General features: G+C 44.0%; 1 protein-coding gene across 1 annotated transcript in view; it reads right to left on the bottom strand.

The window, feature by feature from the left end:
- wnt2bb (wingless-type MMTV integration site family, member 2Bb) overlaps window positions 1-21177 on the bottom strand; it is a 56383-nt gene that overhangs the window by 4570 nt on the left and 30636 nt on the right. The window contains exons 3-4 of the mRNA XM_068057490.1: window positions 18479-18756; window positions 7991-8255 (exon numbers count right to left, since the gene is read on the bottom strand). Coding sequence (XP_067913591.1) covers window positions 7991-8255; window positions 18479-18756 — 543 coding nt within the window. The remainder of the gene's footprint in view (window positions 1-7990; window positions 8256-18478; window positions 18757-21177) is intronic.

Here is a 21177-nt window from a genome sequence, read left to right as displayed (position 1 = left end):
GCCCTGACAACATCCTGGCTGCAGTACTGAAGACTTGTGCTCCAGAACTGGCCACGCCCCTAGCCAAGCTGTTCCAGTACAGCTACAACACTGTCATTTACTCGGCAATGTGGAAATTTGCCCAGGTATGTGTTTTCCACAAAAAGCAGGACAAACAAATCCAGTCAATTACTGCCCCATTTGCCTACTCTCAATTGTCAGCAAAGTGATGGAAGGTATCATCGATAGTGCTATCAAGTGGCACATACTCAGCAAAAACCTGCTCAGCGATGTTCAGTTTGGGTTCCACCAGGGCCACTTGGCTCCAGACATCATTACACTTTTGGTCCAAACATGGACAAAAGAGCTGAACTCCAGAGGTGAGGTGATAGTGACTGCCTTTGACATCAAGCCAGCATTTGACCGAGTATGGCATCAAGGAGCCCTGGACTGGAGTCAATGGGAATCGGGGGGAGCTGTCTCCACTGGTTGGAGTCATACCTAGGAGAAAGGAAGATGATTGTGGTTGTTGGAGACTAATCATCTCATCCCAGGACATCACTACAGGAGTTCCTCAGGGTAGTGTCCTGGGCCCAACCGTCTTCAGTTGCTTCATCAACGACTTTCCTTCAATCATAAGGTCAGAACTGGAAATATTCGCTGATGATTGCACCATCGTGACTCCTCAGATACTGAAGCTGTCTGTGCCCACATGCAGCAAGTCCTTGACAACATTGACAAGGTAGATGCGGAGAGGATATTTCCCCTCATGGGGGAATGTAGAATTCGGGGGTACAGTTTCAAAATAGGGGTTCTCCCATTTAAGATGGAGACGAGGAGGAATTTCTTCTCTCTCTCATTAATCTTTGAATTCTCTTCCCCAGAGAGCATTGGAGGTTGGGTCATTGAATATATTTAAGGCTGAGCTAGACAGATTTTTGATCTACAAGGGAGTAAAGGATTATTGGGGGCAGGCAGGAAAGTGGAGTTAAGGCCTCAATCAGATCAGCCATGATATTATTGAATGGCAGAACAGGCTCGAGGGGCCAAATGGCCTAATCCTACTCCTATTTTTTATGTTCTTGTGTTCTTATTCAGGCTTGGGCTGATAAGTGGCAAGCAACATTTGTGGCATGTGCCAAGCAATGACCATCTCCAGCAAAAGAGAACTTATCCATCCCCCCTTGAGGTTCAACGGCATTACCATCACTGAATCCCCCACCAATAACATTCTGGGGTTTACCATTGACCAGAAACTTAACTGGACCAGCCATATAAATACTGTGGTTTCAAGAGCAGATCAGAGGCTGGAAATTCTGTGGTGAGTAACTCACCTCCTGACTTCTCAGAACCTGCCCACCATCTACAAGGTAAAAGACAGGAGTGTGATGGAATACTCTCCACTTGCTTGGATGAGTGCAGGCCCAATTACACTGAACAAATACGACACCATCCAGGACAAAGTAACCGCTTGATTGGTACCCTAGCCACCATCTTAAACATTCACTCCCTTCACCACTGGCGCACATTGGCAGCAGTGTGTACCATCTACGAGATGCACTGCAGCAACTCGCCAAGCCTCCTTCGACAGCACCTTCCAAACCCTCGACCTCTACCTCCTGGAAGGACAAGGGCAGCAGACGCATGGGAACACCACCACCTGCAAGCTCCCCTCCAAGCCACACACCATCGTAACCTGGAACTATATCGCTGTTCCTTCACTGACACTGGGTCAAAATCCTGGAACTCCCTCCCTAACAGCACTGTGGGTGTACCTGCACCCCAAGGACTGCAGCAGTTCAAGCAGGCAGCTCCTTCTCAAGAGCAATTAGGGATGGGCAATAAATGCTGGTCTTGCGATGCTCACATCCAAAGAATGAATAAAAAAGATAGTGTTATGCAGGGGGCAGTAAAAATATTACCTCCTAGTGACAGGAACTGGATATTTGTGCCTTTTGCATGTGTAGTTCTTCAATCTTTTGAAAGTTGGATTGAGAAAGCACTTAGTAGACAAACCAGATATGAATTATTACGTGGTTTTATTTCACAGCATGTTAAAATGCATAGCAACAATTATCATCAAATTGACTAAATTCAATCACTGCAACATCTCCGCATAATAATAGAAAATAATGAATATGCCACATTTGCTCACATCAGAATCACAGAATCACAGAATCGTTACAATGCAGAAGGAGGCCATTCGGCCCATCGTGTCTGCAGTGGCTCTCTGAAAGAGCAAATCCCTCAGTTCCATTCCCTTGCCTTCTCCCCATAACCCTGCACATTCTTCCTTTTCATATAACTGTCTAATTCCCAACTATCTAATTCCCAATCAGTCTTATTAGACTGAAGCAAAATGAGTAACTTCCTAAATTTTCCTTCCAAGTGTGACCAAGGTTTGCTCTTGCAGCGTTTCATGTTAAAGCCTAACTGATTTTTCTGTTTTAGCTTTTGTCTATCTCTATTTTTTTTTATCTCCCTCTGTCCATAGCCAAAATGATCAGAGATCTCCCAGCACAATACTCTCTATGCCTCTCTCTGACAATGGGCATGAGATGTTTAGCAATTGCTGAGACAGGCTAACCAACAAATCAGCATCAAAGCTTAGCTCATTAATATTTTAACTATCTAACATCTTAATGTCTTCCTTAAACCTGTGCGTATACACTTTCCTTTAAAAACCCAACATTTAAAAATAACTCAATTTTTTCCCCAAGTCATTTCTATTGGAAAGAAATTGTCACAACATCCTGATAAGTGGCAGGGGCCCTGACTCAAAAAGCAGGAAAGTGAATATGAATCTATGCAAGATATTGTGTAGGCTTCAATTGGAGTACTGTGTGCAGTTTTGGGTACTGCACTGTGGAAATGATATTGGACCCAAAGGAAAGAGCATGGGGAATTCACTGGGATTATATTAGGGATGAGAAAATATACTTATAGCGAGAGACTTGAGAAATTAGTTTTTGTGTTCACTGGATCAGAAAAAGCTAATGGTGAATCTTAAGAGGAATGTTTAAAATTATGCAAGGGTTTGAGAGGGTAAGTACTTTAATCATTAAATCGTACAGCACAGAACGAGGTCATTCGGCCCATTGCGACTATGCCAGTTCTTTGGAGGAGTTATCCAATTAGTCCCACTACCCCTGCTCTTCCCCCATTGCCCTGCAATTTTTTTTTTCATTTTCAAGTATTTATCCAATTCCCTTTTGACAGTTACTATTGAATCTGTTTTCACTGCCTTTTCAGGCAGCACATTCCAGATCACAACTTACTAAATAAAACAATTCGCCTCATCTCCTCTCTGGTTCTTTTGCCAATTATTTTAAATCCGTGTCCTCTTGTTACTGATCTGCCTCTAGTAGAAAGTGTTTCTTCCTATTTATTCTATCAAAATCTCTCTTAAGCTTGAATTTTTTGACACATTAGATGAATTACGATAATAATACTGAAAGATTATTTGCAATGGTCTGTGATTTAGTAACGAAGGGGTGCTGGCTCAGGATTAGTTCTTCTTTCCTCTTCTTTGGCCTCCTTATCTCGAGAGACAATGGGTAAGCGCCTGGAGGTGGTCAGTAGTTTGTGAAGCAGCACCTGGAGTGGCTATAAAGGCCAATTCTGGAGTGACAGGCTCTTCCACAGGTGCTGCAGAGAAATTTGTTTGTCGGGGCTGTTGCACAGTTGGCTCTCCCCTTGCGCCTCTGTCTTTTTTCCTGCCAACTACTAAGTCTCTTCGACTCGCCACACTTTAGCCCCGCCTTTATGGCTGCCCGCCAGCTCTGGCGGACGCTGGCAACTGACTCCCATGACTTGTGATCAATGTCACAGGATTTCATGTCGCGTTTGCAGACGTCTTTAAAGCGGAGACATGGACGGCCGGTGGGTCTGATACCAGTGGCGAGCTCGCTGTACAATGTGTCTTTGGGGATCCTGCCATCTTCCATGCGGCTCACATGGCCAAGCCATCTCAAGCGCCGCTGACTCAGTAGTGTGTATAAGCTGGGGATGTTGGCCGCCTCGAGGACTTCTGTGTTGGAGATATAGTCCTGCCACCTGATGCCAAGTATTCTCCGAAGGCAGCGAAGATGAAATGAATTGAGACGTCGCTCTTGGCTGACATACGTTGTCCAGGCCTCGCTGCCATAGAGCAAGGTACTGAGGACACAGGCCTGATACACTCGGACTTTTGTGTTCCATGTCAGTGCGCCATTTTCCCACACTCTCTTGGCCAGTCTGGACATAGCAGTGGAAGCCTTTCCCATGTGCTTGTTGATTTCTGCATCTAGAGACAAGTTACTGGTGATAGTTGAGCCTAGGTAGGTGAACTCTTGAACCACTTCCAGAGCGTGGTCACCAATATTGATGGATGGAGCATTTCTGACGTCCTGCCCCATGATGTTCGTTTTCTTGAGGCTGATGGTTAGGCCAAATTCATTGCAGGCAGCCGCAAACCTGTCGATGAGACTCTGCAGGCACTCTTCAGTGTGAGATGTTAAAGCAGCATTGTCAGCAAAGAGGAGTTCCCTGATGAGGACTTTCCGTACTTTGGACTTCGCTCTTAGACGGGCAAGGTTGAACAACCTGCCCCCTGATCTTGTGTGGAGGAAAATTCCTTCTTCAGAGGACTTGAACGCATGTGAAAGCAGCAGGGAGAAGAAAATCCCAAAAAGTGTGGGTGCGAGAACACAGCCCTGTTTCACGCCACTCAGGATAGGAAAGGGCTCTGATGAGGAGCCACCATGTTGAATTGTGCCTTTCATATTGTCATGGAATGAGCTGTTGATACTTAGTAGCTTTGGTGGACATCCAATCTTTTCTAGTAGTCTGAAGAGACCACGTCTGCTGACGAGGTCAAAGGCTTTGGTGAGATCAATGAAAGCAATGTAGAGGGGCATCTGTTGTTCACGGCATTTCTCCTGTAACTGACGAAGGGAGAACAGCATGTCAACGGTCGATCTCTCTGCACGAAAGCCACACTGTGCCTCAGGGTAGACACGCTCGGCCAGCTTCTGGAGTCTGTTTAGAGCGACTCGAGCAAAGACTTTCCCCACTATGCTGAGCAGGGAGATTCCACGGTAGTTGTTGCAGTCACCGCGGTCACCTTTGTTGTTATAGAGGATGAGTTGTGTACCTATCATAACCTCTGCATCACCAACTCGTTCTTTCACACTAAACCCTGTCATCAGGTTTCATGGAGGCACCCAAGATCGCATCGTTGGTACCAGCTAGACCTCATTGTCACAAGGCGAGCCACCTTAAACAGTGTTCAAATCACACGCAGCTTCCACAGTGTGGACTGCGACACCGACCACTCCCTGGTGTGCAGCAAGGTTAGACTCAGACCAAAGAAGTTGCATCATTCCAAGCAGAAGGGCCACCCGCGCATCAACACGAGCAGAATTTCTCACCCACAGCTGTTACAAAAAATTTCTAAATTCACTTGTAACAGCCCTTCAAAACACTCCCACAGGGGATGCTGAGACCAAGTGGGCCCACATCAGAGACGCCATCTATGAGTCAGCTTTGACCACCTACGGCAAAAGTGCGAAGAGAAATGCAGACTGGTTTCAATCTCACAATGAAGAGCTGGAACCTGTCATAGCCGCTAAGCGCATTGCACTGTTGAACTACAAGAAAGCCCCCAGCGATTTAACATCCGCAGCACTTAAAGCAGCCAGAAGCACTGCACAAAGAACTGCCAGGCGCTGTGCAAACGACTACTGGCAACACCTATGCAGTCATATTCAGCTGGCCTCAGACACCGGAAACATCAGAGGAATGTATGATGGCATTAAGAGAGCTCTTGGGCCAACCATCAAGAAGATTGCCCCCCTCAAATCTAAATCAGGGGACATAATCACTGACCAACGCAAACAGATGGACCGCTGGGTTGAGCACTACCTAGAACTGTACTCCAGGGAGAATGTTGTCACTGAGACCACCCTCAATGCAGCCCAGTCTCTACCAGTCAAGGATGAGCTGGAATTACAGCCAACAAAATCGGAACTCAGTGATGCCATTGATTCCCTAGCCAGTGGAAAAGCCCCTGGGAAGGACAGCATTACCCCTGAAATAATCAAGAGTGCCAAGCCTGCTATACTCTCAGCACTACATGAACTGCTATGCCTGTGCTGGGACAAGGGAGCAGTACCCCAGGACATGCGCGATGCCAATATCATCAGGATTAGTACTGGAAACATAAAGGGGGGATGGGAGATACGCCACTCTGCTGCAATTGCTATGACTAGCATTGAAACCAATCCCAGCTTTAGTACTCATTGTTTGTTCAAATAAGGGTTAAATCTGGGACAGATCCATACAGCATGTAACAACTTATCAGTCAACTACTTCTCCATGATTCCACGAACATCATAACACCACTATGCCACATGGACTGCAACGATTCAGCAAGACGGCTCAACATCATCTTCTCAAGGGCAACTAGGAACGAGCTATAAATACTGGCCTTGCCAGCAATGCCCACACCCCATGAACAAATAAAAACAATGCATCATTAACAGTTTCCTTCTCCTTTGGCATTGTCCCTGTTCTCCAAACAGTGTCTTTAAAAAACAGTACACCTGGGTCTTCTCGATTTATTAAAATGCTTTCAATCCTCCAGTTTCAGGTGCAAAATTTAACTGACTCCCACGAGACTGTTTTGTTGCAAGTTCGGTTTGGCCTCTCTGGAAGTTTAGCTTAAGTTGACAGAGTTCAGTGATGGGATTTGACATACGCTGTTGCTATGGCATGTTGCTAGGATTTATTAAGGTCCTGGAGATATATCAGAGCAGCTGCAAGGTCATTGTCATTGTGTAACACGTCCTATCTTGCCACAGAAACGTAATCATGCTGTATGCATTGGGAAATTCAGTTAATCTTGCATTTGGACAGAGAGAAAAGGAGTTGTGTTTAATTTACAGCAGCAGTTGTGCTGTGTTCCATATTACATTTAATATTTTCTGAGAATTTTAATTTTCAGGATAATTAGAGGTGATCATGTTCAGACCAGAGGAATTCCATTCAACCTCCCGTCACGACCACTTTACACAGATTATCCCAATCAAAGAGGAGCACTAGCTAGATGCTGCTGTTTGACTACAACCTCAGTCCAGACATCTGTGCTCTGGCAGAGATTTTATGTACTTTCTATTCAAGAGACTGATTGTTGAATTGGAGTTGGTGGCACCAAAGTTTTCATCTGTTTTGTTCCATGGGTTTGTGCCCTCTGGAACATGGGCTCAGACTGCTCACAACGCAGATCCCAGATCATAACCACCCCTCCCATTTTCTGGGACAGCTGGTCATATAAAATGGCTGCACCAGAGCCCCTGGGAGTGGGGAAGGTGCAGGCTGCTGCTTGGGGTGGAAATTCCCTATCGATACAATCCACCGGGATGCTCTACACCCTGGGGTCTCCCATCTTCTTTTCCATCATATTTCTGCCCCATGGGAACCTTTTCTTTGCCAGAATGTCCATGTTCCAGCCTCCCCACCCACCTCTGCTATCCTGCTGTAACCATTTACACCTCCTCTGGATCTATCATTTGCTTCTTTACTTGGCTCATTACCTCTTTTGTCATTTAGTTACTCCTTCCCTCTACCCTCTCCTTTTTATTCTCTACCAGTTTGTTGCCCATTCCATTCTCCTTTACATCGATCCCCTCCCCATGGTCCATCTCCATGGTAGCTCACTCTCCTGAGTCCTCTTATTAAACCAAAGCCATTCTTTGCAGTTCCCAGCACGAAGCTATCTGACTCCATCGCCTGCAAGCTCCCTGGTTTCCCACTGACTGTGGTCCTGGTAACTTAGTTCGAGCTTGAGCAGAACCTTCTTTCCTTCGGTCACCAATCTTGCATTTTTCAACCTCCAGAACATTCATCTCCACGTGTGTCCTCTCTTTCCTCTGTTCCCCAAACCCTAATCCATGCCTCATTATCTCTCCTACATAGACTGCAGCTTGTACAGTGACAGCTTCTATCTCGGATGACACAATCTGGATCTTACCTGCTGCCTTGTCCATGACGCAATAATCGGGTGAGTTTTCGAAGTACACCAGCTCATTTTTGATCAACCTGTCTGAATGTCTGTTGGTGACAGTGAAACCAGTCCCATCCTGGTTCATGGTGACCTGAATCGCCAGGTTGTATTTTTTCCGCAGGTAATCTCCGGTCTTTCTAAAGTCCGACATTGCTAACCAACAAGTCCGTAATGTACATGATCCACTGACTCCATGGCATTTACACTCCAACTTCATGAACCTTTTCACAGCCTGCCAGGTGAAAGAGAACCAGAGTTATCACAAGAGGCACAAACCGCCCGTTGCTGACCTGAAAGAATTCTCAAAAAAGAGAAGCATTCTTAAATGCTGTACCTGTCCTGGGAGTGTTTGATGGGACAGTGTAGAGGGAGCTTTACTCTGTATCTAACCCGGCTTTTTTTTTTGACATCGCAAATACAAAATCCAAAGAGGTACAACATTCACCCGTGTATCCAAGAGCTCCAATGACCGGAAGAGGCTCTAAACTTCCATCTTTATACAATATCATGGGCAAGAGGCAGAAAGCCCCAGAGATGGCAGATGTCCCTGATATCAAGGGCTGTGTGTCCTCAGGTGAGAATGATCCAAAGCAAATCATGAAATAGTGGGAAATGTTACCAAGAGGAAGCACAAGGTACTACTCTCTTTCCCACCCGTGCTGTACCTGTCTTGGGAGTATTTGATGGGGACAGTGTAGAGGGAGCTTTACTCTGTATCTAACCCCATGCTGTACCTGTCCTGGGAGTATTTGATGGGACAGTTTAGAGGGAGCTTTACTCTGTATCTAACCCCATTTTTTTCTTTTCTTTTTTTTTTTGGAGCTTTACTCTGTATCTAACCCCCGTGCTGTACCTGTCCTGGGAGTGTTTGATGGGACAGTTTAGAGGGAGTCTTACTCTGTATCTAGCCCCGTGCTGTACCTGTCCTGGGAGTGTTTGATGGGGACAGTGTAGAGGGAGCTTTACTCTGTATCTAACCCCATGCTGTACCTGCCCTGGGAGTGTTTGATGGGGACAGTGTAGAGGGAGCTTTACTCTGTATCTAACCCATGCTTACTCATTGTATTGGCCTCCAGTATAACACCAGGCCATTGTTTATGTACGACCCTGCACAGTGGCATTGCTAACTCCATTCCTATCATCACGTACTGGAGATAGTGCTAGAGCACGACAGCCTTGATTCCTTGACCTGAAGCTGCTGCAGATAAGTATCCACAAACTAACCAAGTAGAGACATGATGAAGAAATCAAGAGTATTGTGTCAGCCTTGGTTAAGTTGGTAACACTCTTGTATCTGAATCAGAAGGTTGTGGCTTGAAGCTCCACTCCAGAAACTTAGTCATATCAATATCATATCAATTACAGATGAGGCCATCTCTGATCACTTCCTTACATCACTCTTCATCCCATCCCCCTTCCACGCTCCAATCCTACCTCCTTCTGTATCTGTTCCTGGAAACAAACTATCACCCAATTCACTTACAACAGCACTTTCAAAATCCCAAATGATCAGCCTTAGGCCTTCTGTTTGCCACAACGTTTCTGCAGCTATTGATTTGCTCAACTGCACCCTCACCTCCACCTTTAATACCCTAGTCCCCAGTAAAACTAGTACTGTTTCTCACCCTGGCTGTTCCCCCGGAACGGCCCTCATCTCTGCTCCCTTAAGTCCAAGGGATGCAGACTTGAAAGGCTATGGTGGACAACTGGTTTAGACATCCACCCCGCCAGATCTGGCTGGATCACATAAAACACTACCAGACCCTCTCTCATCTGCTACAACTGCTCACCATTCCAGGATCATACTGGAATGCAAAGATAACCCCCAGCTTTTCTTTACTACAAACCATCTTCTTAAACCTCTCTCCCCTGCCCCTCCACCCTCACCTCCAACAATAAGTACGAGGAGCTCATTAACGTCTTTGTCACTAAGATCGAGCCCATCTGATCAACTGCCTCTGCCACGTCCTTCCCTCCCACTAGCCCACCAGGCCAAACTAGCCCACCAGGCCAAACTTCCTCTAATGCTCCCCCCATGCCCTAGCCCAGTACTCACATCTTTCTCTAATTTCTCTCCTATCTCCTCTCATGCCCTTTGAGCTCATCGTATACATGAGACCCACCTCCTGCTCCTATTCCCACTAAACTGCTGATCACCCAACTTCCCCTCCTGGTCCCCATGTTTGCCGATATTGTGAACAGTTCCTCTCTCTTCAGGTGTTGTCCCTCTCTCCTTTAAATCTACCGGTATCACCCCTCTGTCAAAAAAAACCCCTGACCCCACTGTCCTTGCAAACTATAGTCCCATCTGAAAACTCCCTTTCCTTTTCAAAGTCCTAAGAACGTGTTGTCACCTCCCAAATCCGTTCGCATCTTTTGTGGAACTCCATGTTTGAAACACTCCAATCAGGTTTCCGACTCTTTCACAGTACTGAAACAGTTCTTATCAAAGTCACAAATGACATCCTTTATGACTGTGATAAAGGTAAACCTTCCCTCCTTGTTCTTCTCGACCTGTCTGCAGCCTTTGATGTGGTTGACCACTCCATTCTGCTCTGACGCCTCTCCACTGTCGTCCAGCTGGGTGGGACTGCTCTCACCTGGTTCCATTTTTATTTATCTAATTGTAACAGGAGAATCACCTGCAATGGCTTCTCTTCCTTCTCCATTACCTCTCGTGTCCCACAAGGATCTATCCTTGGCCTCCTCCTATTTCTCATCTACATGCTGTCCCTCGGCGAAAGCACAGCGTTAGTTTTCACGCTGACGACACCCAGCTCTACCTGAACACTACTTCTCTCAACTCCTCCACTGTTGATAAATTATCAGACTGCTTATCCAACATCCAGTACTGGATGAGCAGAAATTTCCTCCAATTAAACATTGGGAGACTGAAGCCATTGTTTTCAGTTCCAACTCCAAACTCCGTTACCTAATTACTGAGTACACCCCTTTCCCTGGCAACAGTCTGAGATTCAGCCAGTCAGTTCACAACCTTGGTGTCACATTTGGCTCGGAGATGAGCTTCCAACTTCATATTCGTTCCGTCACTAAGCCCGCCTATTTCCACCTCCGTAACATTGCCCGACTTCATCCCTGTCTCAGCTCATTTGCTGCTGAAACCATCGTTCATGCCTTTGTTACCGCTAGACTTGACAAATCCAATTCACTCCCGGCTGGTCTTCCACATTCTACCCTCTGTAAACTTGAGGTCATCCAAAACTCTGCTGCCCTCGTCTTAACTCGCACCAAGTCCCGTTCCCTATCACCCCTGTGCTCGCTGACCTACATTGGCTCCCAGTCAAGCAAGGTCTTGATTTTAAAACTCTCATCATGTTTTCAAATCCCTCCATGGCCTCACCCCTCCCTATCTCTGTAATCTCCTCCAGCCTCACAGCCCTCCGAGATATCTACGTTCCTCTAATTTTGGCCTCTTGAGCATCCCTGATTTTAATCGCTCCACCTTAGTGACCGCACCTTCAGTTGCCTAGGCCCAGCCTCTGGAATACCCTCCCTACACCTCTCTGCCTCTCTACCTCACTTTCCTTCTTTAAGACCCTCCTTATAACCTACCTCTTTGACCAAGCCTTTAATCATCTGACTTAATATCTCCTTACATGGCTCGGTGCCCTATTTTGTTTTATAATGCTCCTGTGAAGTGCCTTGGGACATTTTATTACGTTAAAAGTGTTACATAAATCTAAGTTGTTGTTGTTAAGCATATAATCTAGGCTGACACTCCAATAGAATATTGAGGGAGTGCTCCAGGATTTAGAGTTATCGTTTAAAAGGGCAATAACCTTCTTTAGTGCTATTAAGTCAGTGTGACATGTCTTGCTTTAGTTGTACTCATGGATGTTCATGCAGCCCAAATTTTCCATGAGGATCTTTTCCCTATCTAATTTTTCTTTTTTCCTCTCCTAGGAGTGCTAAATCTTACTGGGATACAGTTCATGAGTGCTACATGCCCTCTGGGACCTCAAACCACTACCATTCATTCATGCTAGCCATGGCTCGTGGGTAGCACTCTTGTTTCTGGGTCAGAAAGTCATGGGTTTAAGACCCACTCCAGCTACTTGAGTACAAAATCTAGTTGATGCTCCTGTGCAGCACCAAAGGTGTGCTGTGCTGCCAGAGGTGTCATCTATTGGATGAGATGTTAAAACTGAGGCACTATCTGCCCTTTCAGATGGATGTAAAAGATATCAAGGCACTATTTGAAAAAGAGTAGACAAGTTGTCCTGGCCAAGATTCAGCCCTCAACCAAGACCTAAAGCAGATGATCTGAGCATTTATTTCACTGTTGCTAGTGGCAGCCTACATTACAAAAGCCACTACACTTCTAAAGTACATTGGCTGTAAAGCTCATTAGGATGTCCTTAGGTTCTATTAGGTGGTATATAAATGCAGGTTCTTTCTTTAAACATGATAAATACGAGGAACGGTCAGTATTAAACCCTGCATTTAAATAGTTAATGGTGGAAATTAAAAGCTAGCATGAAAATAGAGGGACATTGAAAAACAAAAAATTAAGTGAGAAACTGTTGAAAAGCTAATCCAGAATGAATAGCAAGAATTGGAAAATAATTTTTAAGGGGCTTGTGGGCGAATGAAAGCAGATTTTCTGGGGGTATATTTATTGTTGGTAATCGGAGCTCTTTAGCAATGATAGTTAACGGGAGAGGAACATTTCTAAATCCTATTTTAATAATTTTCCACTATAGAAACAGCAAAGTTACCTAGAGAATCAGAAATTATAGTACAGACTATTTGCATGGTAGCTCTTAAACTGGCACAGCCTGCACTAATCCCATTATGCTGCACCTTCCTGTAGCCTTTTATAATCTATAAATAATAATATATTTTATAATCTTCTATCCACTCTCCTTTTAAATGGTGTTATACTTTCTTGTTGCAAAGCATTCCGGATTTTAATAACCTCGAGTGAAAACAGTTCTTCTGACGTTCCCTCTTCGTTCTTCTATTAACAATCTTTCTTGCTAATTTGCTCAACCACTGGGAATAACCATACAGATGGGCACAGCTGCTGCAGTGGTGCAAAGTATAAGAAACAGTGGGGGTAATTTTCATCTACCCTGCCTGGATGGTGACCCGGGGAGCTGATCACACACCCATTGCAAAACCTGCCCAATTTCCGTTCCATAGAAATCAACAGGGTGAAAAGCAGAGGAGTTCTATAACAGGTGGATGATCTGTTCCACCATAGTAGTGTCCGTGCACTGAGGTTGACAATTACCCCTGCATGGGGTAGGTTTTGGTTTGGGCCAGTTTTTGAGCCTAGACACAGTGCCGTGCGAATAGCCATTCCTGAATCAAGAGGCCTGAGGATTGATGGAAACGGACTTACTTCACGACATGGACTGCAGTGGTTCAAGAAGACGGCTCAACACCACCTTCTCAAGGGCAGTTAGAGATGGACAATAAATGCCTGCATCCCAAGAATGAAAAGGAACCCAAAATGTTCATTTGACAATTCTCATCCTTGTTTTTTAATCTCTCCATGGCCAAAGCCCTCCCTTTCTCTGTAACTTGCTCCAGTCCTATAATCCTACAAGATCTCTGCACTCCTCTTTCTGCCCTCTTGCGCACCCCCAGTTTTCATCTCTCCAGCATTTGTGGCTGTCCCTTCAGCTGTTACGGCCCGAAGTTCTGTAATTCCCTTCCTAAACCTTTTCAATTCTGTACCTTCTCCTTAAAACCTACCTCTTTAACCAAGCCTTTGGTCACCTGTCCTAATATCTCCTTATGTGCCTCCATTCCAAATTTTGTTCATTATGCTCCTGTGAAGCACCTTGAGATATTTTACTATGTTAAAGTTGTTGTTATTATTGTCCTTTAGGGAACGAAACCTGCCATAGGGAGGAAACCTGTATCATTGGGAGAGGTGTCAGATATTCAGAAAATACTGAATATTATTTAAAATATTCAAGGCTAGAATCTTGGAAATTACATACTTGTCTGCTTTATACCTATATTGGGTTTGATTCCTACAAAGATCTGACTGCATTGAGTAAGAGTGAAGTAATGGCTAGTTCCATGGATTGATGAAAAGTTGAATCCAGCACGTTTGTTGGAACTAATTGAGGAGTTCAGAGAGTTGATGATGGTATAGAAAGCAGGCCCTAACTTTTATAAATAGTGATACAGAGTATAAGAGCAATGAGGTAATTCTACAACTATACAAATCATTGTTTTACTTTAGGAAAGATGTCAAGGCCATGGACAAGGTGCAGAAGGGATTCACTAAAATGACCCCAGGGATGAAGGACTTTTGGAATAAGGAGAGAGTAAAGAATCTGGGATCTTTTCATGGGAATATAAAAAATGAAGAGGAGATCTAGGGGTCTAAGTACAGAAATCACTAAAAGTAAGTGGACTACAAAAAATAATTAATTTGAGGAATTTGAGGGATTAATTTGAGGGATTTGAGGAAGAACTTTTTTACCCAGAGGGTGGTGATGGTCTGGAATGCACTGCCTGGGAGGGTGGTAGAGGCAGGTTGCCTCACATCCTTTAAAAAGTACCTGGATGAGCACTTGGCACGTTATAACATTCGAGGCTATGGGCCAAGTGCTGGCAAATGGGATTAGGTAGACGGGTCAGGTGTCTTTAATGCATCGGTGCAGACTCGATGGGCTGAAGGGCCTCTTCTGCACTGTATTATTCTGTGATTCCGTGATTCTGTATCCGTGCCGGCCATCAATCACCTATCTATTCTAATCCCATTTTCCAGCACTTGGCCTGTAGCCTTGTATGCTATGGCATTTCAAGTGCTCATCTAGATACTTCTTAAATGTTGTGAGGGTTCCTGCCTCTACCACCCCTTCAGGTGAATTTTTTTTTCCTCAAATCCCCTCTAAACCTCCTGCCCCTTACCTTAAATCTATGTCTCCTGGTTATTGACCCCTCCTCTAAGGGAAAAAGTTTATTCCTATCTACCCTATCTCTGGCCCTCATCATTTTGTATACCTCAATCAGGTTTCTCTTCAGCCTTCTCTGCTCTAAGGAAAACAACCCTAGCCTATTCAGTCTCTCTTCATAGCTGAAATGCTCCAGCCCAGGCAACATCCTGGTGAATTTCCTCTGCACTCTCTCCAGTGCAATCTGATTCTATGGAAATGAGGCCGAAGCTCCCTGTTCCAACAATGCGTCTTAAACTAAGACCAAACTCTTTCCTCTCGTGATAGTAAATTTTAAAGTAATTTCCTAATGTCGCACTATCAGTTACGGAGGTGACAAGTTTCTGTTGATGGACAGATTGGGTCTTGGCCCATCCCAGCTTCTCCACTGACATCTAGGTTATTAACAAGCAATGAACAATGGGGAGGCGAGGAATGAGGCCCTTCCATCTCCATTAGTCATATTTCACCGGTAAGAACAATTATCTGAATATGATGCCCCAAAATATCTAAAAGAACAGCAAAATGAGTGAAATATTTCTTTCTATTTCCTTTGAGAATTTTTGAGTTTTTTTTTTACAATGCTTTAATCTATAAAATTGATGATGGAATACGTTCACTATGATAGCTGATGCAAATTGATTTAAAAATCATTAACCCCTTGAGGTTAGTGTTTCCTTTGCATGTTTCAGACATGTGGATGTTGTCTGCTATACATCTGATACCAATCTCACTCCGCTGGCACATTGCCTGATACAGAATTCAACAGATGTTTTTTTTTAAAGTCTGTTAAAGGCTATTTTTGTCTCTTGACAAAATGTAAGAGGGTTGGCAGACAGTCTCACAGTTAAGCAGCTTAGAACAATAGGAACATGGGACAGGAGGAGGCCATTCAGCCCCTTGAGCCTGTTCCACCATTCAATGAGATCATGGCTGATCTGTGACCTAACTCCAACTACCCACCTTTGCCCCATATCCCTTACTACCTCTGGCGAACAAAAAACTATCAATCAACGATTTAAAATTAACAATTGATCCAGCATCAATTGCCATTTGTGGAAGAGAGTTCCAAACTCCTACCACCCTTTGTTTCTTAATTTAATTCCTGAAAGGCCTGGCTATATTTTAGGCTGTGTCCCCGAGACTCGCCAACCAGTGAAAATAGTTTCTTGTGATCTAACCTATCTGTTACCGTTAATATCTTGAAAACTCACCCCTTAACCTAAATTCTAGAATCCAACAGGACAGGGTGATTCCAGTCTATAGCCCTAAGTCATGAGTTTTCCCTGGAACCCAACTATTGTTTTAATTGGGAGAGAGGGTCAGAGGGACATTAGGAGCAGGAGTAGGTCATTCAGCCCCTCGGACCTGCTCTGTCCTTTAATTAGATGGTGGCTATTCTGTACCTCTAATCCACATACCCACCTTTGCTCCATAATCCCTTGCTACCCTTATCTAACAAAAATCTCAATCCTGAAAGCTCCAATTGACCCCCAGCCCTTTGGAACAGAGAGTTCCAGATTTCCACCATCCTTCATGTGAACAGTTGCTTCCTGATTTCCTTCCTGATCAACCTAGCTTTAATTTTAATGTTATGCCCCCTTGTTCTGGACTGCCCCCACCCCACACCCCCAACCAGAGGAAATAGTTCCTCTCTATCTACCCTGTTGAATCCTTTTCATGTTAAACGACCCAGTCAGATCACCCCTTAACTATCCAAACTCAAGGGGGTGCAAACCAACTTTATCCAACCTGTCCTTGTAATTTAACCCGCTAAGCCCCAGTATCATTCTAATTCAATTCTATCTTCATGTCAGGGAAGGGGCCTCTCGACAGGGCCAAAGTCAGATGGGGGTAGATGAGAGGCAGAGGGAGGGAATGTGATGCTTGTTGATGCTGAAAATTAATTGAAGATTTTAATGTCTTTCCATTAATAACTAACACCTTTAAATCAATAACTAATAACTTTATATCAACAACTATAATTTAAAATATTTAAAACCTTTACATCAATAGTTAGTTTAGTTTAGAGATACAGCACTGAAACAGGCCCTTCGGCCCACCGTGTCTGTGCCGACCATCAACCACCCATTTATACTAATCCTACACTAATCCCATATTCCTACCACATCCCCACCTGTCCCTATATTTCCCGACCACCTACCTACACTAGGGGCAATTGCTAAAGGCCAATTTACCTATCAACCTGCAAGTCTTTGGCATGTGGGAGGAAACCGGAGCACCCGGAGGAAACCCACGCAAACACAGGGAGAACTTACAAACTCCGCACAGGCAGTACCCAGAATTGAACCCGGGTCGCTGGAGCTGTGAGGCTGCGGTGCTAACCACTGCGCCACTGTGCCGCATCGTTAGCATCGTTCCCTCAATAATTAATGTGTTAAATAATCGTTTGGTAGTACAGAACTTGAGTATTGCTCAAAATAAAGACATGTTGTCGAAGTTTTTCATCTTGCATTCATCAGGACAATCTGCTAGAATACCAATGTAAGGGAAAGCAACAACTATATTCTGTATGAGAAGAGAGTGTTGATTGGTTGACAAATTTCAAACAAAGCTTGGCAGTTAACTGTCAGTCACTGTAAACTGGTACATTCTCCATGGCAACACATCTACCAATCAGAGTTCACTTGCCAACCAATCAGCACTCTCTTCTCATACAATATAAAGTTGTTGTTTTCCCTTGCGTTGTTATTCTTTCAGATTGTCTTGATGAGTGCAAGAGGAAAAGCTTCGACAACATGTCTCTATTTTCAGCAATACTCAATTAATGTGTTCATGTCAATAATAAATGCCTTGATATCAATAAGTAATAAATTAGTCTTAATAATTAATACCTTTATTTCAATCGCTAATATCTTTTCCTTGATAACTAATGCATTTATTTGCAATTAGTTGTTTCAATCAACTATACATGTTATTATTCCAATAATTCATTTTCCATTGATAACTGACACTTTTAAAACAATTACTAATGATTTTATTTCACTAACTAATAATCTTCAATAATTAATACCTTTATATCAATAGTTAAAATTTTACTCTGAATAATTAATACCTTCACATCAATAATTACTGCCTTTATATCAATAATTCAGGCCTTATATCAATAACTGATAAATTACTCTTAATAATTGATAGTTTTATATCAGTAGTTAATGACTTTTCCTCAATAATGAATGCATTTTCTTCATAATTGTTGTGTTCCATCAATTATTCATCATATTACTTCAATAATTGCTTTTCCATCAATAGCTAACACATATATTACAAAACACAGAAATTAATGGAAAAGAGAATTATCTTTGAAAAAGGAAACAGGCCTTCACTGTATGGTTTACATCTTAGAAATTTCCAGAACACTCACTCGAGCACTGGACTCGTTGGATGGGCGCCAGTTCTGTTTTGTATGTGGATTTATATGTAACATTGCAGCTCAGTCTTAATGAGAACTTGTTGTAAACAAGATCTGACTGTCATTGCAAGGCTCCATTCGAAAGGTCCACCATCTACTCACCGTTCTGCCACACCGGTTGTTGTGGAGGTTCATCAGTGCCCTGGCATCTTTTTCCTTCTTCTCCTTAGCATCCACAAAGGCTTTGGAGAACTTGATTCCGTAGTTGATGTTGTCACTGCAGCCTCCCCAGTCGAACTCCCCTCTCAGGTCCCGGGCTTTGCCCCTCTTGCGTGGATCACAACTGCAGGTGTTCAGGTCGCCCTGGCTGCAGGCTCGCGTAATAGCATACACAACCCCAGCAGAGGAAATCGCATAGACGAAAGCAGCCTCTCGGCTACCTGAGGGGACAGGAGGAAACAGAGTGTGACAGGGTTAGAAACAGGGCTCTTTTGCTCTTTCCCCCCTGTATAACATGAGTGAGGAACAATCAGTCCCAGTTTCCTTTACTTTATTCACTCACAGATGTGGCATCGCTGGCAAAGCTGTCAGGTAGCACCCATCTGTAGTTGCCTTTGAAATGCTGGTGGTGGGAGTTTTTCACAAACTGCTGCAGTCCCTGTGGTGATCTTGTTGAGGTGTTTAAAATTTTTAAAAGGATCTGATAGGATAGATACGGAGAATCTATTTACGCTGATGGGGAAATGAAGAACAGGGGGACACAATCTTAAAATTACAGGCAGGCTCTTCAGGAGTGAAATCAGCAAGCACTTTTTCACATGAAGGATAGTGGAAATCTGAACGACGTTCCCCCAAAGGCTGTGAATTGTGAGGAACAATTTGAACTTTCAAAATTGATATTGATAGAATCAAGGATATGAAACAAAGGTAGGAAAATGGTGTGGAACACAAGAACAGAAGTTTAGTTTAGAGATACAGCACTGAAACAGGCCCTTCGACCCACCGAGTCTGTGCCCACCGTCAACCACCCATTTATACTAATCCTACACTAATCCCATATTCCTTCCACATGCCCACCTTCCCTATATTTCCCTACCACCTACCTATACTAGGGGCAATTTATAATGGCCAATTAACCTATCAACCAGCAAGTCTTTGGCATGTGGGAGGAAACCGGAGCACCCGGAGGAAACCCACGCAGACACAGGGAGAACTTGCAAACTCCACACAGGCAGTACCCAGAATTGAACCCAGGTCGCTGGAGCTGTGAGGCTGCGGTGCTAACCACTGTGCCACTGTGCCGCCCCAAAGGAAGAAATAGGAGCAGGAGTAGGCCATTCGGCCCCTCAAATCTGCTCCGTCATTTAATGATCATGGCTGATCTAACTGTGGCCTTAACTCCACTTTCTTGCCTGCCGCCCATAACCCTTGACTCCCTTGGAGATCAGAAATCTGTCTAGCTCAGCCTTGAATATATTCAATGACTCAGCCTCCACTGCTCTCTGGGGTACAGAATTCCAAAGATTAACGACCCTCTGAGAGAAGAAATTCCTCCTCATCTCCATCTTAAATGGGAGACCCCTTATTTTGAAACTGTGCCCCCGGTTCTAGATTCCCCTGTGAGGGGAAACAGCCTGTCAACATCCACCCTATCAAGCCCTATCAGAATCTTATATGTTTCAATAAGATCACCTCTCATTCTTCTAAGTTCCAATGAGTAAAGGCTCAACCTTTCCTCATAAGACAACCCCTTCATCCCAGGAATCAGCCTAGTGAACCTTCTCTGAACTGCTTGCAATGCAAGTATATCCCTCCTTAAGTAAGGAGACCTAAACTGTACACAGTACTCTAGGTGCAGTCTCACCAATGCCCTGCACAGTTGTAGCAGGACTTCCCTACTTTTATACTCCATCCCCCTTGCAATAAAGGCCAACATTTCATTTGCCTTCCTGATTGCTTGCTGTACCTGCATGTTAGCTTTTTGTGATTCATGGAAGGGACACCCAGATCCCTTTGCACTGCAGCATTCTGCAGTCCCTCTCCATTTAAATAATATTCTGCTTTTCCGTTCTTTCTGCCAAAGTGGACAACCTCACATTTTCCCACATTATCTGCCAAATTTTTACCCATTCACTTAACCTATCTATATCTCTTTGCAAACACTTTGTGTCCTCACAACTTGCTTTCCTATCTATCTTTGTGTCATCCATAAATTTATCTACAATACACTCGGCCCCTTCATCCAAGTCATTATTACAGATCATAAATAAATGAAGCCCCGGCACTGACCTTTGTGGCACTCCACTAGTTACAGTTTGCCAACCCGAAAATGCCCTATTTATCCTGATTCTCTGTTCCTGTTAGTTAGCCAGCTGACTATCCATACTAATATATTACCCCCTACACCATGAGCTCTTACCTTGTGTAGTAACCTTTTATGTGGCATCTTATCAAATGCTTTTTGGAAATCCAAATATACTACATCTACTGGTTCCCCTCTATCCACCCTGCTTGTTACAGCTCAAAGAACTCTAAGAAATTTGTCAAACACAATTTCCCTTTCAATAAACCATGTCGACTCTGGCTGATTGCATTATGATTTTCTAAATGTTCTGCGACTATTTGCATACTAATAGATTCTAGCATTTTCCCAATGACAGCTATTAGGCTAACTGGCCTATCACTTCCTGCTTTCTGTTGCCCCTCCCCCCTTCTTAAATAGAAGTGTTACATTTGTGGTTTTCCAATCTGCTTTCCATAGTCTAGGGAATTTTGGAAGTTTACAACCAATGCATCCATTATCTCTGCAGATACTTCTTTTAAGACCCTAGGATACAGGTTATCAGATCCAGGGGACTTGT

The sequence above is a fragment of the Heterodontus francisci genome, chromosome 25 (assembly GCF_036365525.1).
Source record: "Heterodontus francisci isolate sHetFra1 chromosome 25, sHetFra1.hap1, whole genome shotgun sequence".
Lineage (NCBI taxonomy): Eukaryota > Metazoa > Chordata > Chondrichthyes > Heterodontiformes > Heterodontidae > Heterodontus > Heterodontus francisci.
This window is presented reverse-complemented; position numbering and strand designations above follow the sequence as displayed.